Source organism: Odontomachus brunneus, unplaced genomic scaffold, assembly GCF_010583005.1.
Source record: "Odontomachus brunneus isolate Ranch 3 - 2012 unplaced genomic scaffold, Obru_v1 Obru_scaffold_089, whole genome shotgun sequence".
Taxonomy (NCBI): domain Eukaryota; kingdom Metazoa; phylum Arthropoda; class Insecta; order Hymenoptera; family Formicidae; genus Odontomachus; species Odontomachus brunneus.
In genome coordinates, this window is record NW_022639539.1 from 580,381 (window position 1) to 606,454 (window position 26,074).

The following is a 26,074-nucleotide window of genomic DNA, read 5'->3' on the forward strand; positions in this document are numbered from 1 at the left end:
TATATATATATATATATATATATATATATATATATATATATATATATATATATATATGTATGTGTGTGTGTATGTATATATAATTAATATTTAAAAAAATATATATTCTATTCATATATGTTCATTACATCATATGTTTATCATTTATTATCGTTTATTGTTTGTTTTGCAGTTATTTGAGAATTATGATTAAATCATGAATATACACAATTATGTACATTAAGAAAATCGTACTGTTCAATTTTATATTTACAAATAAAATCGTTATAAATAAATTACAATAAAAACTCAGCTAAAAGATATTTAAAAAAATATTATTAAAACAATCAGTTCAATATTTTAAAAAATATTATTAAAACAATCAGTTCAGGTCAATTGTACTTTCGCGAATACTCTTGAAATATACAAAACAATTTTATACTCCCCACAAAAGTAATGATATCAAGAGGTTTATCCCTAGTGTAAATGATTAATCAGTTTTTACTTTTATAAACATATGGTTTTGGCTATATATTTATAAATTAAGTATATTATTAATATATTATCCACATAGCATTAGATATTCCATGTATATTTATGAAAGCTCCATGATGTGAAAAAAACATCCTGTATATCCTTTGCACATACATTTCATATACGTAAGATAAATATACATGACGATACATACTATGTAAAAACGTTTTAATATGTATATATCGCACATAATGTCGCATGTATATTCCATGAATATACATATTTTGAAACATACCTCGATACATATCGCATGTATATACGTTAAAGGAAATTCGCCGTACATTCGATATTCGTGATAAATGATACATTCGGCATGTGTATGTACATGAATATACTATGATGTACATCTTATATACATACCTTGATAGACTTAACATGTATACATCATACATCATATCGCAAGTATATTTTCTGGAGTTATATACAGAGTGTCTCACACTCTCCTCCGGGCATTTTGTGGGGATGTAGAATAGGTTGATGTGAAAATAAAAATCCTATACCGTTTTGCGATATTCGCAATAATTATCGAGATATTAATTGTAGAAAATTTGTGAATGATCATACAGGATATGGTAAACGAATTATAGTAGCGACGACTGCCGTCGTGTACTTATACTTTAAGTCAATTTGAACAAAAAGTCCTCTACCATTTCGCAAATAATCGCATAGATTTTTAATTATTAATTAAAGAAGATAAGTGCATTATCACGCAAAATCGTGCAATAATTTTCTTTAATTAATAATTAAAAATCTATGTGATTATTTGGAAAATGGTAGAGGACTTTTTTATTTAATTTGACCTAAAGTATAAGTACACGACGGCAGTCGTCGCTATTATAACTCATTTATCATATTCTGTATGATCATTTACAAATTTTCTACAATTAATATCTCGATAATTATTGCGAATATCGCAAAACGGTATAGGCCTTTTATGTTTACATCAGCCCATTCTACGTTCCCACAAAATACCCGAAGAAAAGTGATATATATATATATATCAGGATCTTGAATAAGTTCTCGCTGTTTTCCAACAAATGGCGTTACTAGAACTGCGTGCGTGTAGTTTAAGATAGTAACGCATCTATAACGAAGTACTATAAGCAAGCTTGAAATTCAGTGTATGTCATTTCGCCGAAGTGTAAACAACTGTTTTTTTCATAGTGTTAAACATGTCGAGTTTTGTGCCAAAAAAAAGAGTATTTGCGGGGAATTTTACTGCACTACTTTATTCAAAAAAAATCTGCAACTGAATCACACAGAATTCTTGTTGAGACTTACGGCGACCATGCTCTGTCGGAAACAACATGCAGAGATTGTTTTAGACGCTTCAAAAATAATGATTTTGATATTGAAGATAAAGAACGCTCTGGCGCACCGAAAAAGTTTGAAGACGAAGAATTGGAGGCATTACTTCATGAAGACTTATGTCAGACACTAGCTGAACTTGCAGAATCATTAGGAGTTGATCACACAACAGTTTCGAAACGTTTGAAAGTATTATGAATGATTCAAAAGCAAGGACATTGGGTGCCGTACGAGTTGAAGCCGAGAGACGTCGAACGGCGTTTTTTCACGTGTGAACAGCTGCTTCAACGGCAGAAAAGGAAAGGTTTTTTGCATCATATCGTGACTGGTGAAAAGTGGATACACTACAATAACCCTAAGCGTAGAAGATCGTGGGGTAAGCCCAGCCATGCATAAACATCGTCGGCAAAGCCGAATATCCATGGTTCGAAGCTTCTGCTCTGCATTTGGTGGGATCAGCTGGGTGTAGTTTATTATGAGCTGCTCAAACTGAATGAAACCATCACGGGAGATCGCTATCGACTACAATTGATGCGTTTGAGCCGAGCATTGAAGAAAAAACGGTTGCTATACGGGCAGAGACACGACAAAGATTTTGCAACATGACAACGCTCGGCCACATGTTGCACAACCGGTGAAAACCTACTTGGAAACGCTTAAATGGGAAGTCCTACCCCACCCGCCGTATTCACCAGACATTGCCCCTTCCGATTATTATTTGTTCCGATCGATGGCACATGGCCTGGCTGAGCAGTACTTCCATTCTTATGAAGATGCCAAAAAATGGGTCGATTCTTGGATAGCCTCAAAAGACGTGTCGTTTTTCCGACGTGGAATTCAAATGCTGCCAGAAAGATGGGAAAAAGTAGTGGCTAGCGATGGACAATACTTTCAGTGACATGTTTTTTACGACTTTTTTTTAAATAAAGCATTAATTTTCACGAAAAATCAGCGAGAAGTTATTCAAGATCCTAATAAATTCTTACATTTTAGTAAAGCTTAAAATGTAAAATTCTTGTGTTTACAATAATAATTTACAATCATTTAAAAAAAGTAACTTAAAAGTAACTACTCGTTATTTTTTGAGTACCTGTAACTGTAACGAGTTACTTGTACTAGTAACTTATAATTGTAACTAGTTACATTTTCAGCATAGGGAACTGTAACTATATCTACTTACTTTTAAAAAGTAACTTTCCAAACCCTGAATTTATGCCTTTAACACATATATCCGCAAATTTAAATGTGTTTATTAAAATTTGGTAGATTCTTCTTTCCATGCATTGACATTTCTATTTTCTTTCTATATTTCAATGTTTTTTTTTTTACTATTAAACCTTCATTTACTACAAACTAAAGAGTTTCTTTACATGTAAGTTATACTCTATCGCGTTGAAAAATAAAAAATTGCGATTTTCTCTATCTCACCGAAAGAAAATCGCATAACAATTTAATATGTGTTGGAAAGGGTAAGGATAGTACTTTAATATGACTCCTCGCTGAATGTTGGAAAAAAATTACTAAAGATTTTATAAGTCATTGAAAATTGTTAAAAACCTCATTTCTTGCAAATTTAAGTTGAATTATCTCAAAAACTTGACGTAATATGACATTTTTGGGGTCAAATTTGTAATCAGCGCGTCTAAACTTACTAGGGACAAGTCATTTATTTCAAGGCCAAAAAAAGTTGCATTTTGTCAACCAGTATTACATATGTTGAAAGAGATTCATCTTTCAATGTCCCATTTTAATTGATCACTTCAAATATCTCTTGAACAGTGCATTTTAGGGTAAAATGTTTCAGATAAAAGTTTTGGGATTTCGAGAGGGACATAAGATGATATCATTGGTTTGACCTCAGTGGCGTCGTCAAGGTCAGGACAAGGTCACTTTGAATTTTTTAAATGGAACCCCCCATTTTTCATTACATATTCTTATAGCATACCTCGAGAGCTTTCCAAAACACTATAATAAAATATTTTTTCATTATCTTTTGAGTTAAAAAGCTTCAATGTTACAATATTGTTGCCATTAGCATTGGTACTTAAGGTGTTCGATCAATAGCTAAAACCTTTTGAATGTTGTTCAGGGCCATGACCTTGATAACATTTGTCATGGTCAAGACGATTGGAGGCTGTTCCTAATATTTTCATCAGTGGCTGGGTCAGATACGATCTCGTCTTAGGTGGCTGGGTCAGATACGATCTTGCTTTAGGTGGCTAGGTCAGATACGATCTTGCCTTAGGTAGCTGGATCAGATACGATCTTGCCTTAGGTGGTTGGATCAGATACGATCTTGATAACCCACTTAAAACAAGATCGTATCTGATCCAACCACCTAAGGCAAGATCGTATCTGATCCAGCTACCTAAGGCAAGATCGTATCTGACCTAGCCACCTAAAGCAAGATCGTATCTGACCCAGCCACCTAAGACGAGATCGTATCTGACCCAGCCACTGATGAAAATATTAGGAACAGCCTCCAATCGTCTTGACCTTGACAAATGTTATCAAGGTCATAGCCCTGAACAACATTCAAAAGGTTTCAGCTATCGATCGAACATCTTAAGTACCAATGCTAATGGCAACAATATTGTAACATTGAAGCTTTTTAAATTAACCGATCACCGATCAACGACTTTACCTCTAGTTTACCAGCTATTATTTTGACACAAAGAACATTGTGACCTTCATATAACTTTTTAGGATTAATCGAACCGCACATGTTACCTCATGATTTTAAATTATTATTTTCGTTTTTACTGTAAAATTTGAAGAAATGAAAATATTAGGAACAGCCTCCAATTGCCTTGACAAATGTTGTCAAGGTTATAATCCTAAACAACAATCAAAAGGTTTTAGCCGTCGGTCGAACACCTTGGGTACCATTGCTAATGGCAACAATATTGTAACTTTGAAGCCTTTTAATTCAAAAGATAATGAAAAAATATTTTATTATAATGTTTTGGAAAGCTCTCGAAGTATGCTATAAGAATATATAATGAAAAATGGGGGGTTCCATTTAAAAAATTTAAAGTGACCTTGTCCTGACCTTGACGACGCCACTCGAGGTCAAACCAATGATATCATCTTATGTCCCCCTCGAAATCCCAAAACTTTTATCTAAAACATTTTTCCCTAAAATGCACTGTTCAAGAGATATTTGAGGTTATCGATTAAAATGGGACACCCTGTATATGGGGTTTAATTTTTGAAACTATAAATTCAACATCTGACTCAAGCGAATTAACATGTTTATGTATCCAACTAAATAAACCGATATAAGCGCTATGAAGGATGGAGTCGACTTCCTTATCCTTCGATGTATCGAAAAACTATAAATTCCCGGTCAAATAAAGCAGATAGGATTACTTGTATCTAACATTACTGATAAGTTACATTGCTATTTAGAAAGACGATTCTAATGAGTAAACTTTAGGGAATGTCAGACTGATTTGTTTCCAATTTTTTACAGTTATTTGTTATGTTAAAATATAAAGAAATTTACTATTATTTTTGACCCAAATTAATTATTTCGATTTTTTTAGAGATTTTTAAAGTTTTGCGTGAGTACACTATTTTACACATATTTGAAACAATACAACGTGTCGCTAATCATGAATCAAATCCATTTTGCAGAATTCAAAATGGCGGATGAGATATAATTGACATCATTGTTGAAAAAGTGTTCGCTTTACGCTAAATTCGACATTGGATGTCTTTGAAGTCTCTACCCTACAAACAAATTTATTTTGACATCAAAAGCTAGTAAAAATAATAGAAAAATGATTAAATTGACAAGAAAATGACATAAAAATGTCACATCGATGATAATATTTCGAGACATAAATGTGCCTCCACAAGACCTTCGAAGGTTGTTTTGGAACATCCTGTATACAGGTTGGCCCATGTAAAATGTGACAACCTAAAAACTCTAAAAATATTTATCATATCAAAGAGTTGTTCATGAGAAAATTTCATTTGAGGGATTTTTCTAACTATGAAATAAAAAATTCGCCTTTGCTTTTCCTGGATGGAGAACGAAAGTAATTTCTTAATTTCAAATAGAACCTCCTATAAAATTTTACATTTATAGATTCCACGGGAAAAATAAGCAAATTAAAAATAAATAAACATGAATTAGCATATTTTAATATAAAAATATTTAATTTTACAGTACAATGTTAGTTTTTACATGTTTTTACATGTTTTTATATGTTTTTACATCCTTTCATATTTCTTCTATTATAATTTTAGATATTAATCTGTAATTATAATACTTCCAGATCTCAATAATCTTAATGAGTTTTACGATAAATCAAGACTGTTACTGAATAAGTTTAATTATGTAAAATATTTGTGTATAATATTTTGTAAAAATTTTGCGCATGCTCTTTTTTACTGTTGATACCATAAGTCAAGATGGCTGCAGCCTGGAAGTAGCCTGGAATCTTAAAATATAAATTTAAGACAATCTTAAGAAATAAGTTCTTCTATTAAAAAATGATGATAACATTAATGTTTTGAATTAAACTTTTATTCTTATGAATCCTAATTCTAATAATTTCTTCTATTCTAATGCATTCTCGTGTATCAACTCAGGACTGCATCTGCCATAATATCTTAGGAAATACTCATATTGAACATTTATTATGATTTTAGGCAAATCTACTTTCTTCCAACTAAATTTAATTTAATTCAATTTTGTTTCCCGTGAAGTCATAATCTTATTGTTTGATTGAAGTTTTACCTTTCACTATTCAAATGCGTTTTTTTCGAAAGCCGTTTGACCATTTCTTTAATGAAGAATTTTTTTTTAAATGGTTTCAAAAATCTAAGAAAGTGTCCCAAAATTAATAAAATTTTACTCACCTCAAAGTTTAGAGATCAAGAAATTTAGGGATAGTTTGCCCCTTGGTTCTTTAGCGTAATATCAAAAAATGTATAAAATCATTTTATCGATTCTTGTTTAGTATAAAAATAATACTGTTGCACTCGCTCATTCGCGTGTGTGTTCAGGCAATGAATAAGAAACGTGTATTAATTGTATATCATGCGTTTGAAATTTTTGCTTTATCAATATTAATAAATAATATTTAAATTTTTATTATATTTAGGATGCCGTCCTTCTGTAAAAGAAAGGTTAGGCGCTGCTGTGACATTACCGGCAAAAACTGAAGATAATGAGTACGTTCCCACGCGCCGTTCCAGTGAGGAACAAGTCACGCAAAGTTTAATTCCAACTTCACCTAAAACCATCGTTTCTACCAGAGAAGACAAAGTTCTTGCGATAAAGAAGACACAAGAGATATTAGCAGCTAAAGAGACGTTAAAGAAAAAGCAAGAGGAGAAGCGTAAAGAAGCGTTAAAATTGACCGCCGATTTACGTAAGAGGAAACAAGAGTTATTAGACAAGCATCTGATCGAGTTACGTGCTTTGATCGACAAGGCCGAGAAGAATCCAGAACAAAAAGATTCGATCATGCCGACGATAAAAGCTATGCAGCAATCTGTTGATAATTTACGTAAGGATCTAGCCGCGAACGGTCAAATCAGTAGTAGTAAGTCACAGGTGAAGTCTAGAGAGCAAACTCAGAAAGAAATATTGGATGCTGAATTAGATTTAATGACCGCACAACAAGAGGGTCAAGACGCTGGAGAATTACAGAAGAGACTAAATGACTTGCGAGCACAAGCGGCTGTATTAGGTATGAATGCAAATCCCGGCGTTAATAGAGGTACGAGAGCCAGTAGAGTCACACGCGGTGCACACATGCTGTACAGAGGTCGCGGTAGAGGAAGCTTCGCTCATGTCTCAGTTGATCATCGGCCAACAAGTCTTTTAGTTTCCGGTTACGAAACTGAGGAAAAGACAGAAGTTCTAGCGCATTTTCAAGTAAGTAAGATGTTGATTATAATCTGATATAAATTCTTATCGTATACTTAGTATACGAGTACGTCTTTAATAACGCTGTTTGTCCAAAAAGATCTGTTTTAAAATTTTAATTTTAACTTAGCTTAAAATTGACCTTTAAATCCAAACTTGATTTGAATTTATATTATTTATTTATATAAACTAAATCTAGTAAATATAGAACAAGTGCAAAGAAAAGAAATTATTTTTTCTTAATAAATTCTGTTTATAACTTTTATATACAAGATGTTTGGCTCTAATTACGATATATTACTTGTAGATTAGATCAAATTGAACAAGAAAGTCCTCTACCATTTTGCAAACAGCCACATAAAATTTTAAGTTATTAAAGAAAATTTGTCAATGAGTTCAGTAATAGCGATATCTACCGGCGTATGTTTGCAGAGGTTAAAGGAAAAACACTTCTCGAACTATTTTCGAAAGTCAAAAACAGATTTTTTTCGTAAATTTTTTTACAAAAGCTGTGAAAGAAATTTACTTGAAATTTTATATATTTAATGTAAATTTAAACTGTATATACTTATATATATAATTTTGTACATATAATATAGATCTACACTGTATGCAGTAATTTTATATAAAAATATATTGATAAATATTAAAGATATAAAGTATTTCAGAAGAGGTAATTCGAACGTACATAATACATTGGCTTCCATGATTTTATAAATCTTAGCAAATTGTGAAACAGAAAAATGAAAAAGATTTTTTATTTATAGGTATAGAACTAATATATCGTTGAACTAAAATAATAAAAATCACAGAATATTTTCTCAATTTTTTTAACAGTAAAAATTTGGATGGAAGAATCAAAAAAATTAGCAATTTTATTAAAAAAATAGAAAAAAATTAACGTATTTTTATTTTTTCAATTCTACCTTAAGAGAGACACGAGGGCTGTATAATAAGTACCCATGTTAGGGAAGGAAACGCATTAAAAAAAAATTTTTTTTATTTATTTTTCAACATAGTCTCCTTTCAGCTCAATACACTTAATCCAGCGATATTGCAACGTTTTTATACCATCCAAAACATTTGATTTGTCGAACTCTGCAAAATAGACCTCTATTTCGGCGATGATTTCCTTGTTTGACGTGAACCGCTTTCCGCCAAGCCATTTTTTTCATGTTTGGAAATAAATAGAAATCACAGGGGGCTAAATCTGGAGAATAGAGTGGATGAGACAGCAGTTCGTAGCTTAATTCGACCAGTTTTGCTGTGACGATTGCGGACGAATGAGCTGGTGCGTTTTCATGATGAAAGAGCACTTTTTTCTTCGCCAAATGGGACCGTTTTTTGTTAAATTCAGCATCGAATCGGCCCAATAAATCAGCATAGTTCTGCCCGGTGATTGTCCTTCCTTTTTTCAAATAGTCGGTGAAAATGATGCCTTGCGAATCCCAAAAAACGATAGTCATAATCTTTCTAGCTGATGGAACCTTTTTTGCCTTCTTTGGAGCAGGTTCGTCGGATGAAGTCCACTATTTTGACTGTTCTTTCGTTTCTGGCGTGTAGTGATGGATCCATGTTTCATCAACAGTGAAACGCCGCAGAAACTCTTTCGGATTGCGCTTAAACATGTCCAAACAGTGCTCCGAAGTTGTCATGCGATTCCGTTTTTGTTCCACTGTGAGCAAACGCGCCCATCTCGTCGATAGCTTTCTCATGCCCAATTTTTCGTGTAGGATATTTTGTACGTTCAATTGAGATATTTACAATGTCAGCAATCTCTCTGATCTTCATCCGGCGGTCTGCTAACACGATATTATGGATTTTGTTGACCATATCCTCCGTAGTCACTTGAATCGGACGACCTGGACGCTCTTCATCAAAAACGGATGTTCGGCCACGCTTGAATTCATTGATCTAATGGTAGTCATCGAAGGTGCATGGTCCTTATAAACGGTATGCAACTTCACTTTGATTTTTTTATACGTCTTCCCAAAAAAAGGAATCAAATCACTGACCGATATTGCTCTTTTTTCATGGTTGCAAACAAACTTGTCCACTTTCAAAACAAAAAACTTGTCCAGTTATCAAAACAAAACTACTCGATAAATCTGTCTGAAATTTTGACTGGCGTCGTTCGGAAGATGATGTTAAACGATGATATACAGACTTTGAGTCAGTGACGCCATCAGTCGTTAAATACGGATACTTATCATACAGTCCTCGTATGTTACGAATATGTATCCACAAGCACAAACCGATCGGCTTATTAGTTTGTCAAAAATTGTGAAAGCCAATTGCAAAAACATCTTTTCGAGAAAAACATGTTTAAAATTTTATGTGCATAATAAAGATAAAGATAAATTTCAAGTACTTATGCGAATTTTATCCTAATCAGCGATTTTATATAGTATCCCATCTTGGATCTAACGAAATTTATTTTAGCTTTTCTTTTATTTATGACAACAATTCAAGCCTCCTGGAAATTGTCGTTAGTTAACAATCGACAAACTCGAGACATGTCTGCTCAAAATATCTACAAAGCTCGTTCCATATTGTATCATGTTCGTCGAATGATCAATTTTTTTTTGTTATCTATATCGAAAATTTATATGGTAATTTACAAAATGGTAATGATTTCTGCATTCAGTTTAACGAATTCTACATGTGCATGATCGATTAGACACTTAAATCCAAATATTTTGTAGAATTACGTATATAAATACTTAGAATACATTAGAAATAGAATTTTACATTTTACTCTAATCTATAAATACGATAACAAATATTGCTATTATAGATCTCATATATCGTATCGTTATAGATCTCATGTATCGTATGCGATCATTCATCAATCCTCTTTAATATCCTAAAATTTTATGCAGAATGATTTCTGCATTCAGTTTAACGAATTCTACATGTGCATGATCGATTAGACACTTAAATCCAAATATTTTGTAGAATTACGTATATAAATACTTAGAATACATTAGAAATAGAATTTTACATTTTACTCTAATCTATAAATACGATAACAAATATTGCTATTATAGATCTCATATATCGTATCGTTATAGATCTCATGTATCGTATGCGATCATTCATCAATCCTCTTTAATATCCTAAAATTTTACATACTAATCTATGAAATGGTAAATAACTTTTTTTCTTAAGGGGGGAAAACATTATAGAACGTCAAAAATAAGGAAATTTTCATGAATTTTTTTTAAAGAATATACTTATCCAATCGCTTCTCAACTTTGTAGTATTTTTGCTTGTACATTAAAATATTAAAAAAATGTTTTAAAGTTCAGAAAAATGTTTATAAATTGTATGTAATGAAAGAAATGTTGAGCGTTGCGGCAGAGTCGGCGCAAAACTGTGTGCACTCTAGCTCCTGTTGTATTCGTCTGAAACCAAAATAGGGAAAAATGTTTTATTCTTTATGGACATAATTTGTCGATGAAACTAAACAAGTTAAAAAAAAGTTTTGTAATTGATAAAAAAGCAACCCTTGAATCAAAAGTTCGATTTTTACTCATAAAAATACATCTTTATGTATACGAAAAAATTGTTTAGATAAATAATGTTATGGATTTCATAGGTTCATTGACTAGCAAATATAATAAACTAAATGTATGTAAAAGGGTAACTCGATTGGTCAAATAGTTTTTGAATTATCTCGCACACCAGTTTGGAAGAAGTCGAAAAATGCATTTAAAGTTTCAAGTATCGAAAATTGTAAACTTACAGCTGTTTTCTGCTAATCCGCTATTCTTGCTATCCTATACAGTAAATTTTCCGTTTCTTCAAAGTCATTTTGTTCAAGTTGGTGTTATTTACTTACTATTCAAGCCTCTTTACTGCAACTTAAGGTGCGGCGTTGCTGTCTCTTTATTCCCTCGGTGTCCTTATTATCAGCATATAACTTACATAGAGACCTAATTTTAATTTTTAATATTTCCATTATCTTCAAAACAGCAAAGTAATCTTTATTAAATATTCGCGGCAATATAGACAATATAGACTGTGATTTCGATAATTTTAAGGCCAGAATGTACATGCTTTGAAGCTAACCGCTAAATCGTGCTATTAAAACTTTTATTCGTATTTTTTGTGTGCTTACCTAAGCACCTTTCTAATAGATTTTTCTTAGAATGGTTTTTACTGTTTTTTCAAACGGGTTTTTCCAAACAAACCGTTGCGAGTCACTGCGCGCTCAGATCTTACCTCGCGCTCGTACCTGCGTGCGAGAAATGGTCCTGTACGACTATTTAGATTTTGAATTTTAAAACAAAACTTTGGAAATATATTCTATACATATAGTACTATTAATTAAAGCAAAAAAATTCGATTTTTGTGGTCCTCTATAGTGCTTTCCCCCCTTAATTTAATCCAATTTATAAACACACAATGGATATCGTATTTAACGAATATTGTATGTATAGAATTTCGTTTTTTCTTACAACAATTTATTTTAATCGTCATTCCATGTACAAAAATATTAAGATAATGGTATTGAGAAAAGTGAATACTTTATAAAATAAAGTTTATAAGTAAATACATTATATTTTATATTTTCTACTAAAAGGTTTTATAATAACATGTGAAATATCTCGGGAAAAAAATATTCATTTTCCGATGATTTTACCTCAGTATTTTTATATGCAGAATAAAATCGATTTATGTTAAAAAAATTTAAAAAATTTTATAATTATATAAATTAATAAATTATATAATTCTATTTAAAAGAAAAAAGTCAAAAGACTTTTTGACAGAATTTTATGAAGTTATTTTAAAGTCAAATAAATATTCCGTCATTTTACTTTTTCGAAATCCTACAACTTTTATTTAAGACATTTTTGGCTAAAACGTTTAGTTTCCGAGATATTAAAATACAAAAATTAAAGTGGAACATCCTATATAACGAAAATTAAGTTGTCACCGACAACCTTACAATAACATGTTAATTGTTCAGAATATTTCAAAGGAAGCCAAAATATTTCAAATAAATACAATTTTGAATAATTTATTTTAAAATAGTTGAAAGAGAATAAAAAATACATGATGATGTAGTAAAAATAGATCAGTTAGAAGTCGAATAAATTAGTGTAGTGAGAAGACGGTATGCACAGAAAAATCTCGCCTCAATTCTGACAAAGACCATGTATTTTCAAAACAGCTGATATAAATTGTGCGGGACGGACTCCTCGTCCTTCCGTCGTTGCTCGAATTATATTTCGATCCCCTCTCTTGTCCATGTGTTTATCAAGTAGTCGAACAGTTGTCTCTTCTAATTTCCATCACAGCTTGGCTATCCTGACAATTAATCGATCCGATTAATTTATTCGATCTAAACTTATCTTGACTTATAACACGTTGCATATACCGGGATATTCGCTTTCACGCATCTATAAGTTTAGCATTACATTGAAACATAATTTGTCGTAAAGATTTGCCGTGAAAGCATTATTTATTCCCTGGTGTTCCCTGTGAGAGTTTAACCCGGTACGCAAATTTGACGTTTCCCAGGTACCACGATATGGGAGTCGTGAAGTTTGAAAGTTTTCTAGATCCGCTATGACATAATCGTTTCTCAAACATTTAACAATTTGGTACGATCCTTTAAATTTTGATATTAACTTAGATAATATATCGGGAGTGCTATCGAAGTTTCGAATCATCACCTTATCGCCTACTTCGTATCTTGCCGGCGATTTGTGTTTACGATCGTAATATTACTTGTTTGTCTCCTGAGTTTTTTCTACACGCTGACTCGCTCACGCATCTGAGTCATATTCTCAAGACGAATTCGCGAAGTGTTTGATTCCAACGCCTCTCGGAGACTGTCTATTACGGAACCTTGTTGCGTCATCTCAAGTAACAACACACTCAGGCAATTTTTAGTTGTTCGACTCACTGTGTTATTATAAGCATATTCGACATCTAATAATACTTCGTATCACGGCACTGCTCGCTCGTCCGCTAATTTTGCTATCATAGGTACAATAAATTGATTGACCCTCTCTACCTTGCCGTTTGCTGAGGAGAGGCGGTCGCTACTTTAACATGTTGGATATTTAATTCACACAAGAAATCGGCAACTGTTGAGAAGTAAAACAAGTTCTTCTGTCGGAAACAATACGCAACGGTCGACTGTAGGCGCGGAAATACTTTCGTAAATGTTTAATTACTTCGTCCGCGTTCGTTGTCTTAGTCGCATAAAGTTTTAAAAATTTCGTAAAGCTATCGACTACCAGAACTACGTAACGTTTTCCCGCCGCAGATGCCCCGAACAAAGAGCCCAAATGATTAATGTGCAAGTCCGAAAAGAGAACGCTACCCTTTGGCAAATTATGCAAAACTCCCGCAGCCTTACCGGAATCAGGTGAAAAAGCAACACACTTCAAACACTGTTTCACATGGCGATCTATTTTTTCCTTTAAGTGCGGAAACTAATTGTTCCTTGATATATTCTCCAAAGTCTTACCCACGCCATTACATGACCCATCTCATTGTGATACTTGTACATGACATTTCTTTCTAAGCTAGCAGGTACATAAAACAATATTTGATCGCCTTTTTTTCTATAAACGAGTCCGCCTCGCATCTCAAAGGAAGTTCATTGTTTTCCAATTTTTTTCTGAGACTCTTAATTACCGGATGATCGTCCTGACTCAGCGCGAGATTTCGCTCAAACGTGTTATAGGTCACCACCAAAACATACACTCCCCGACTTAACATTAGAAGGACTAAAGTAGCCAATTTGGCTCCTCGCAAAATTCAAACAGCTATAACTTTTTTCAATTTTTCTTCCATGTGATAATCTCTTGTGACTTTTCATCGTAATCTTAATTTTGGTAAATAAAAAACTTAATTACACAAGATGGTGTGTTGAATTTTTATTTAATCGTCTACCTAGAAGGATCGTTGGAGCCAATTTGGCTTCCTTATTTCTGATATTGCATTCACATATGTTTTACGATTTTATTAACAAGTTTTATGACTTTAAATAGATATATAAATATTTTTATACATATTCTTGCGCTTGCGATCGGGCACGAAGGAAATGAACACACAATTATAAAAGAACGAGAAGCTTTACTATGTACAGTCTTTACAGACTCAGTATCAATACAATCAAAACACGTCCGCTTGCGACTACGACTCGCTGTCCACTCTTCCAGCTGTTGTTTACTTTCCGTCAGCTGTTGTTACTGCTGATTGTCAACCATGCCCCCTCGCTTGTCTCCCTATACCGGGATCATCGAAATCGATGTATCTTCGCTAAAGCGGGCACGTGGGCACAACAATATGTATCTAAAGTCATAAAACTTAATAAAATCATAAAACATATGTGAATACAATATCAGAAATAAGGGAGCCAAATTGTCTCCAACGGTCTTTCTAGGTAGACAATTAAATAAAAATTCAACACACCATCTTGTGTAATTACCCAGACAGCACAGACATCCAAAAGACGTCCTAAAAACATCATAAAAACGTCGTTACGTCCTAAGTACGTCCAAAGTACATCCTTTGGATGTACATGTGCTGTTTAGGTAAATTTTTTATTTACCAAAATTAAAATTATGATGAAAAGTCACAAGAGATTATCACATAGAAGAGAAATTGAAAAAAGTTATAGCTGTTTGAATTTTACAAGGAAGCAAATTAGTTACCTTGGTCCTTCTAGTGTTAACGCATCCACGTGTAACATCCTGTATGATGTTGTATCTCGTAATCGTACAGTTGTAATTCTAACATCCAACAAGCTATCCTTGGGCTCATTTCTTTTTTATTTAATGTACATGTCAGTAATTCAAGTAGACAATCAGTCACTATGATAAAATGAATTTCCTGCAAGTATACGCGGAAACGACGTAGCATAAATAATCGCCAAGGTCTCTAACTCGAAACTGTGATACTTTGTCTCGGCCCGGGTGATACGTTCGGAGAAATCAAATATCGGGTGCAACTTACGATCCGCCTTTCTTTGAAGCAAAATGGCCTTATAGCCGCCCGCGTCTCGCCGCAGATTCCGCCGGTGGCCTAGGAGAGGCTCGTAAAAGCTCCATTTCTCTGTGTAACAGTTCTGCGTCTCGCTCAGCCATCTCCTTCTCTCTACGAAGCAGACTCATCTCCCGGCACTCATCGCCAACTCCGACTCCGCTGCATCACCACTGTCGCGAGGCTGCTCGTGGGACTCCTCCCTAACCAGATTCAACTCTCTCACCGAAATACCTGCCTCCAATAATTGGTTAACCAGCTCCAGTTTATTACCTGTCGTCGCGAAGTTAAATTCACGTAGCTTCTTCTCCTTAAGGTCTGATATCGTAAGCGTACTTATCTCTTCCTCTCTCTTCGCAAAGGTCACTGTCTCTGTTCGTACTAAACACGACACAACACAACAACACGCAATATTCTAACCAACGAAATTTCGAAGCCCGTCCAATCCGATTTCTCACCAATCAAACCGCTGCTCACTGGATGGATCCCACTTCTAAATTGTAGTGAGAAGATGGTATGCACAGAAAAATCTAGCTTCAATTTTGACAAAAACCGTATATTTTCGAAACAGCTGATACAAATTGTGCGTCTAGGACGGACTCCCCGTCCTTACGTCGCTCAAGTTATATTTCGATCCTCTCTTTTGCCTATGTGTTTATCAAGTAGTCGAACAGTTATTGTCTCTTTTAATTTCCATAATATTAGTGTCACACATGTTTACGGTTACGATATAATTAATTATTTATTACGGAAGAATATTTTTTTGCAATATGGAATATGGAAACATCATGTTCAATTTTCTGATGGATGAAAACTTTAGGATTAAGAGATGTAGTAACGTATCGCGACAAGTGAATGCGCAAAGCGAGGTATCGGCACGACGTCTCTAGTTGAAGGACAAAATTATCGTACTGCCATAACGGTTGATCAGATTAAATTGAGTGGACTTAATCGATTTTTTAGGATCCATTTATATGAAACAACTACATTTTTATCTTAAATATTTTATTATTTAAATTCATTAAGATATTGTAATGCAAAGAGCCCGAAGTGTTGCTAAGATTTCCTTTCAGAAACGTTATTGTTGACCAATTTTAGTTTCAACGTTTCTTTGCGCCTAACTTCACAAAGCAATATCATAAGCTATTATAAGTTGTGAGAGCTGCATACAAGAAGGATAGCCCTCGAGCGCACGGCGACTACAGAGAAAAACATTGTTACTGTATCAAATGGTACAGCTGTCAGTCTCTTAAGGTCAAAGATTGCTATCCTTTAAGACCTACTGTCCATGTATGCCCATCCCCACCGTTGCTCCTCCTCATCCGGTATGCAGCTCCTTCACTATAGAAGGAGGAGGGCATACTAGGTGGAACGTCGTACGTTCGGCATCTGCGTATCTTTTCGTTCCAAAGAGAGAAAAATATTGAGAGCGCAGTTTACTAGGCCGGGACTCGAACCCGGTTCTTTCGCTTGCCGGGCGACTGCTCTAAACTACTGAGCTACCTGATGTTCCACGCTCACGATATTCTCCTCTCCCTAGATAACGCTCAGAAATAAAAAAATCCAGAAATCTAATATCTTGTAAATGCTCTTAGAAAAAATGTTTCAAAATTATTAAAAGTAAAGCCTATAAAAGAACCAACGCGAGATAGAGTGCGGGAATTATTTTTGTATTCTACTAACATGTAAACATCAAATACATACAAACCAATGCCAACCAATGCGTTAATGCCTGTACTTACAAGGGACACTATCCAAGTGTGATATGTTATTTTTTTTAAACTCAGCACCTACATATGCACATGATATGACATTTCATGTGATATTTTAAACGACCCGTTTCTTAATTTGCACAATTGTTTAGACTTGTTTAGACTTTGATTGTTTAAACAAAACTCGAATGTACGTGACGATGTACGTAAAAACTGATATCTATAAGTCCATAACATATAAACCTAAAAACTATAAGCTAAACTAAATTCATACATTCAAAGTCCTTAAATCAAAAACCCATAAACCCGTAAACCTGAAATCTATAAATGTATTGTGTAATATTTTATTCATAACATTTTGACGAAATTGTTATTATTTGCGATATGTTTATTTAAATGATAGAAAAGGCAGATTATTATTACATACGTTGTTGTATGTATAGATCTTCCGTATCAATATTTGGAAAAAGGGTGACATGTGCATGCACCTGTACTATTGTATGTTGTATCGTACCTGAGCGCGCGTACTTTAGCCAATTGGTCAACTTTAATCATTTATAATTTGAAAAGTATTATAGTCTCGATTTTTTGCATTAGGATTTTTTTCTTCAAATTACCTCAAGAATCTGTCCTTAAGAGATAATGCGGTAGTGGCAGAACACCCTGTGTATATCTGACACCATTAGACTTTTTTTTATGGGGATATATGAAAGAGGAAGTTATGTTTGAGCCGTCGACGACGGAAAAAAATATGAAGTAATGGATACGCGACGCTTGCGTTTCAGTAACTCCTGAAATATCGTCAAATGTTAGGAATAATTTCTTACTTCGGACAAATAAATATTGACAAGTCCATCGATTTTGAACATTTAATAAATTGAATAAATCAGAAATTAGAATGTTGCAATTTTAATTTCGTAAATACTTCATGTAGCGTAAGTCGAAACTGCAAACCGTCATATTTTTTTAATAAAAGCATCTGACAAGAGAATGTTTCGGCTAAAACTAACAAGGAGAAACCACGAAGTATGGATCACCGATTTTGATGGGCTTTGGTATCGATTTTCTTCATTGAAAATAAATAGACACGTATCTTACCGTTTGTCTATAGATACCCACCCGTTTTAAAAAAAATTGAGGTTAAATGTCATGGCGTCGAATGCGTTTCGGACTAGAGGATATCTATAGAGCTTTACAAACGAATATTAATTTTCACTAATTAACTTATTTTTCTACACAACGAATAATAATATATTCATATTATGAAAATATTTAAAAAAAGTCACGAATATTCATGTTACACCACATGCACATATAATCCTTAATAACTCGAAAAATATAGTTTATGACCGCCAAATATATTAGTGAAAATGAATTGGTTTTTGAAGATCTATAGATACCTCCTGGTACAAGAGGGATCCGACGTCATAACCTTTAACTAGGGTTGGATAAGTTAACTTTTTTTTTTAACTAAATTAAATTAAAGTTAATGGCTTTGAAAATTTAACTTAGTTAAGATAAAATTAACCCATAATGAAATTAATTGAATTAAAAGTTAAGTTAATAAAAAAAATAATTAAAAAGTTAAAAGTTAAATTTATTTTATTTCATGACTTCAAGGTTTCAGTTTTACAAATAACGAAAAAAACAAATATACATCTTATTTGGAAACATGTTTTATTTACAGATTCTTATTAAATTTAAGTAATAACCCAGTAAGCAAGGAACATTAAATTAACGTTTAGAAACGTTGACTTCATGTGCATTGTTTGGACATTTTTTAATAATATTGCATTTAAATTTTTCATGTTATGCATGTTATTGCATGTTATTTTGTGATATGATTTTTCTGAATATTGTTTAAATGTTTCAAAAACATTACAAAAAAATATATTTTTCAAATGTTACTTTAATATTTATTTGAGATCAATGCAACTTCTTAAAAATATTTCTGACGATTAAAACGTTATGGCAACCTTATTTCAACATTATTGAAATTTCCAAATCGCGGTCAAAGTATATTCATAATGATGTTCAACACAATATTAAACTCTACATATTTGACAATATTATAGGTTCTTGAATATCATTGTAATAACGTTGTATTAATGATTTCTTGCTTACTGGGAAAGTTTTTTCGAAATTTTTATTGGACATTTTTCCTCGAAGATTGTCGAAAATAAGCCCTCTTGCACTGAACAGCCTTTCGATGTCTCGCGACACCTTTATGGCACGGTTAACTTCAAGATAATTGAATTAAAAGTCAATAGTTACCGATAAAATGTAATTAAGTTAAAAATTAAGAGTGTAAAAATGTACCTAAGTTAAGTTAAAGCTATTTAACTTTTTACTTAACTTTTAACGTTTTGACTAGTTACTACCCAATCCTGCCTTTAACCTCAAATTTTTCGAAACGGGAGGTATCTAGACAAACGGCGAGATATGTGTCTATTTATTTTCAATGAAGGTCTGTGCTAAAGCCCATCAAAATCGGTAACTCACACTTCGTGGCCTCCTCTTATAAGTTGTTTTTATCCAAAGAATCCAAAAATATAATTTTTCATAGGCAGTTCTATTTAAAATTGTTAAGTTAACCTTTATTCCATCCACGCAACAGAAGTTGGGGGACAACCTCCATTCCAGTTTAAAGGCCTTTCAGATCCATACAAGATTAATTCAAGACTTAAGTTATTAAAATCGATGAAATAGTTTTCAAGATATCGAGTTGTTAAGAATATTATGTGGGCTATTCTGTGTGTGTGTGTGCGTGCGTGTGGTGTGTGTAAACACATGCATACATACACACAAGGTGTTTATAAAGTCAACTATCACTCTCATTATTTCGGAAACGGTTTAAAATTCTGAAAAATCGCGAAACACGTGTTCAATCATTTCAGAGGGCTACTTTTTTTAGAGGAAGGGGCTCGCCTCCCCTCCAAGGGGATACAAGGAGGATACCCAATTTTAACATTTTTAATAAAACCCCCTATTTTTTATTGCATATTTTTATAGCTTATCTCAAGAATTTTTCAAAATACTAATAAAGTATTTTTTTATTAAGTATTTTTGAGTAATAAAACTTGAAAATTACAGTACCGCCGGCATTAGCATTATCCAAGTTGTACCACGCGGAGGTTGCTTAGTCGAATTTACATCTCTTTCGTGCGTGCGTGCATGTGTGTGGTATGATGATACTCACAAGGGGACTGTTTAAATGCGTCGCGTTAGATTTGGCTAATCTATATATATATATATATATATATATATATATATATATATATATATATATATATATATATATGTCATAGTAATCCCTTTCCTGTAAACACAACTCGTATAACTGTTGTCAATAAGCACTAGTTTACAAGAAATTGGAGTTGAAAGTTTTTCGTGCGTGTAGACTCTACACGCGCGTTTCTACTTACGCGGTACTCTACATTATAGAGTACCGCGTAAGTAGAAACGAGATTCAAGTAGCCAGCGTGGCGCAGCGAGTAGGCAACGCTTGACGTCTTACGTTGGATTCCATCTTGCTCTCTTCCTTTCTTTCTTTTTTAATTTTTTTGAAATATGAAATAAAATAAATTATTAATATATGAATTAGCCAACTATCATTTCAGTATTATTATTATTTGCATTTTTTAAACAGAATTGTACGAAAAGTAATGAAATATGCCTATCGAATAAATAAATTATTCTTTTAAAGTTCGGAAGAGATTTTATTTCAACATGACGTTACTAGTCAACATCATGTTATTTTGGAATGCTTGTCTGATAGAGTTTTAAGATTTGTGTTCTGTGGGAACGGCCTAACAGTATCGTTTTCGCTATATACGGAAAGTTCTTCTCCATCACTCCTCTACTATACAATGAGCATGAAAGAAACAGGTCCGCAAGTAACAAAAATACCACTGTTAGGCCGTTCCCATAGCTCGGGAAAAAATATTATATATAATTATATATAAATATATATGATTATATATGATTATATAGGGTGTTTCTTAATCTCTGCCTACGAAGTACATAGCATTATTCCTTATGAAAAATTGAATCGAAAAGTTCTGAACCAATTTTGTCTTTGATGCTTAACGAAGCAGATATTCTTCAATAAATTCCAGCAAATCCGCGCCGTCCTTTAGAAGTATACATGTCTGTGAGCAAAAGAATGCTATTATGAAGATACAATTGAAGTAAATGTTTATGTTTATGATAGCCCATGATGTCGACGTTTAATCAAATCAAATTATGTTTTCCATTTTTCATTTGACAATTTTCGTTTCATAGACATATATAATTAGATATGATCATATATAACCATATATGATAAATATATAAAGTCACATATATGAACAAAATTCATATATAGGGTGTTTCTTAATCTCTGCCTACGAAGTACATAGCATTATTCCTTATGAAAAATTGAATCGAGAAGTCCTGAACCAATTTTGTCTTTGATGCTTAACGAAGCAGATATTCTTCAATAAATTCAAGCAAATCCGCGCCGTCCTTTAGAAGTATAGACGTCTGTGAGCCGCGCACTTGATAGTGTGCATGAATGCAGCAGCGCAACATTCATGTACACTATCAAGTGCGCGGCTCACAGACGTCTATACTTCTAAAGGACGGCGCGGATTTGCTTGAATTTATTGAAGAATATCTGCTTCGTTAAGCATCAAAGACAAAATTGGTTCAGGACTTCTCGATTCAATTTTTCATAAGGAATAATGCTATGTACTTCGTAGGCAGAGATTAAGAAACACCCTATATATGAATTTTGTTCATATATGTGACTTTATATATTTATCATATATGGTTATATATGATCATATCTAATTATATATGTCTATGAAACGAAAATTGTCAAATGAAAAATGGAAAACATAATTTGATTTGATTAAACGTCGACATCATGGGCTATCATAAACATAAACATTTACTTCAATTGTATCTTCATAATAGCATTCTTTTCAATGTCGACATAATATAATTATATATGATTATATATAACCATATATGGGCAAAATTTATAAACATTTTCCCGGGAGGACACAAATCTTAAAACTTCAGTAGGCAAATATTCCAAAGTAATATAACGAGTAACGTAATATTGAAATAAAATCCCTTCCTGAACTTTCAAAGAATAATTTATTTATTCGTTGATGGGCGTATTTCATTACTTTTTGTACAATTCTGTTTAAAAAATGTGAATGATAATAATACTGGGATGATAGTTGGCTAATTCATATATTAATAATTTATTTTATTTCATATTTCAGAAAAATTAGAAAAAAAGTTGGAGTAAACCGGAATTGAACGCATGACGTCGAGCTAATCACGCCGTTCTAATCACGTTCCCTACTCGTTGCGCCACGCTAGCTACTTGAATTTCGCTCTTACTTAAGCGGTACTCTAGACGCACGAAAAACTTTCAACTCCAATTTCTCGTAAACTAGTGCTCATTGACAACAGTCATACGAAATGTGTTTACAAGGAAGGGACTATTACTATAACATATATAAAAATTAGTCAAATCTAACGCGGCGCGTTTCTCCTTGTCAGTCGTTATCTGTTTTGTAACATATCATCGTAAACAGCTACCTATACATTCATCCATGCATACGCACGCATACACGCACGCACGCACGCACGCACTCATACACACTACACCCACCCACGCACGCATACACACACACATACACGAAAGACATGTAAATCCGACCAAGCAACCTGCGTATGGTACACTTTGGGTAATGCTAATGCAGGCGGTACTGTAACTTTCAAGTTTTATTACTCGAAAAATTTTTAAGGAAAATATACGTTATTATACGTTTTGGAAAACTCTAGAGATAAGCTACAAGAACATGCAATAAAAAATAGGGGGTTTCATTTTAAAAAAATCAACGTGACCTTGAAATAATCTTGACAATGGCCGCTAAGGCAAACTCAAGGTTAATTCCAGATGTCTTCCTTTGAACCTTACAACTTTTGTCTGAAATATTTTTCAAAATAACCATTTTCCTCGTTTTTAAATGGAATGTATTGGTGATCTGAAAAACTCGGTATATAGGGTGTCCCAGATTCTCTTCCGCATATTTTGTGGGAATGTAGAACGGGTTAAGGTGAACATAAAACTCCTATACCGTTTTGCTATATTCGCAAACCCCTTAATAACCAAGAAATTAATTGTAAAACATTAAAGAAAAATGCACGTTGAATGGTTGGGGGAGAAGCGCTTGAGGCCTAGTAATATAGCACCATAATATAAAACCAACGCACCACTGCCTATACTTATATCTCTATACTCCTACATCTCACCTCGACGCGGTGCGGCAAGATCGCAGCGGTATAAGTATAGGCCGTGGCGCATTGTTCTTCCAATCGCCACGCGCCGACGTCCGCGCATTATATTACTGGGTTACGCTGTGATTCGAGCCCTCCGTCCTCTACCATTTAGCACATAATTTTCCTTAATCTTTCGCAATTAATTTCTTGGTTATTATTACGAATAGAACTTTTATGTTCATCTCTTACGTAGATTGTTCTAGGACACCCTGTATATACAGGGTATTTCGCCACTACCGCATTATCTCTTAAGGGTGGATTCCTGAGATAATTTGGATACAAAAATCCTAATGCAAAAATGTCGAGACTATAATACTTTTCAAATTATAAACGATTAAAGTTGACCAATTATATTGGCTAAAGTACGCGCGCTCAGGTACGGTACAACACACAATGGTACAGGTGCATGCACATGTCGTCTCTTTTCCAAATATTGATACGGAAGTTCTATACATACAACAACATATGTAATAATAATCTGTCTTTTGTATTATTTAAATAAACATATCGCAAATAATAACAATATCGTCAAAATGTTATGAATAAAATATCACATAATACATTTATGAGAATCAATAAGCTATCACACAATTTGACATTTCTTTCAGAGAAACTTATCTTACAACTAACTTATTTTATGCAAATTCTCACTTGTGTGCATGCACCTGTACTATTGTGTGTTGCACCGTACCTGAGCGTGCGTACTTTAGTCAATATAATTGGTCAACTTCAATCGTTTATAATTTGAAAAGTATTATAGCCTCGACATTTTTGCATTAGGATTTTTTTTTTTCAAATTATCTCAGGAATCCGCCCTTAAGAGATAATGGGTGTTTCCGATAATACTTCTCCGAGTCATTTCCCTAGAGTAGAAATAAGTTACAGACATCACCATCTATTACTATTATGTGATTCATGACAACTCAAAGCTACCTAGTGCTGTCTCACGACTGCAAGCAGTGGGTTAGGGCTATCGCACACAAATTGACATAACTGCATATGCATAGCATAAGACCGTATGTACCAATGAGCATCGAGTATTAAGTCGCCATATTGGTGTTCGATGCTTAATATTCGATGCTCATTGGTCCATACGATCTTATGCTATGCATATGCAGTCATGTCAATTTGTGTGCGATAGCCCTTAGGTAGAACAATACCGTGACAAATACACGAGATAATTTTGTAAAATTGTATTATTGATTATACAATCATCTGGTGTTGTTTTCTAATAAAATTTTATTTATTCTTAATTAATGTTATAACCATTAAAATATATATTATATTTTTCAAATATTATCCTAAAGTAAAAAGTCACACTGTTTTAACCTATTTGCAAATATTGTTTTTACATGACGTACAGGTGCAGGTCCACCATAAATTATGCCATTAGAGTATATTGATGACAAAACAAGATAGATTTAAAACCTATTTTAAAAATGTTAATATAGTTTATTGTAATCAAAACATAATGCAAGAACATTTATATAAACTTAAAACAATAAATTATTATAGTACAGCAAAATTTCAAATTCTTTTACCTGTCAATGAATATGCAACAATGTTTTCAAAAAAATGTGGGATCTTTATATGATGTTCCCGTGGAGGTTGGAAGTTATCCTCATTATCTTCATCAGATGGGTGATCAAAAAAAACATTTCTAGTACATCTATTTTTTATCTAACAATGTTTAGTTGCAATGAGTATTAAAGTATAAAAGAAATAACTCAAATAATATTAAAAAATAGTAACATTAAGAAACGTTTGTAGAATTACATACAATTTAAAACAAACTATGCAAACAAATCTATCTTGTTTTGTCATCAATATATCCTAATGGCGTAATTTATTGTGGACTTGCACATGCACGAGTCATGTAAAAACAATATTTGCAAATAAGTTAAAACAGTGCGACTTTTTACTTTAGGATAATATTTGAAAAATATAATATATATTTTAATGGTTATATAACTCTTTAATTAAGAATAAATAAGATTTTAGAAAACAACACCAGATGATTTTATAATCAATAATACAATTTTACAAAATTATTATCTCGTGTATTTGTCACGGTATTGTTCTGCCTAACCCACTGCTTGCAGTCGTGAGACAACATTAGGTAGCTTTGGATTGTCATAAATCACATAATAGTAGTAGATGGTGATGTCTGTAACTTATTTCTGCTCTAGGAAAGTGACTCGGAGAAGTATTATCGGAAACACCCAATGTGGTAGTGGCGGGACACCCTGTATGTGTGCATATATATATATATATATATATATATATATATATATATAAGGTGTAG

The 26,074-nt window shown here is 33.1% G+C and overlaps 1 protein-coding gene and 1 long non-coding RNA gene across 2 annotated transcripts in view; one reads left to right on the forward strand and one right to left on the reverse strand.

Annotated features, from left to right (window-relative positions):
• The window catches only part of LOC116848091 (RNA-binding protein 26), a 178,423-nt gene that overhangs the window by 84,474 nt on the left and 67,875 nt on the right, over positions 1-26,074 (forward strand). Inside the window, exon 8 of the mRNA XM_032823859.1 lies at positions 6,939-7,717. Within this exon, the coding sequence (XP_032679750.1) occupies positions 6,939-7,717 (779 nt within the window). The remainder of the gene's footprint in view (positions 1-6,938; positions 7,718-26,074) is intronic.
• Positions 14,603-16,563, reverse strand: LOC116848094. Its single transcript, XR_004378906.1, has 3 exons — positions 15,689-16,563; positions 15,388-15,565; positions 14,603-15,039 (listed from the first exon to the last, which is right to left on the reverse strand). It is a non-coding gene; the product is annotated as an uncharacterized LOC116848094 (long non-coding RNA).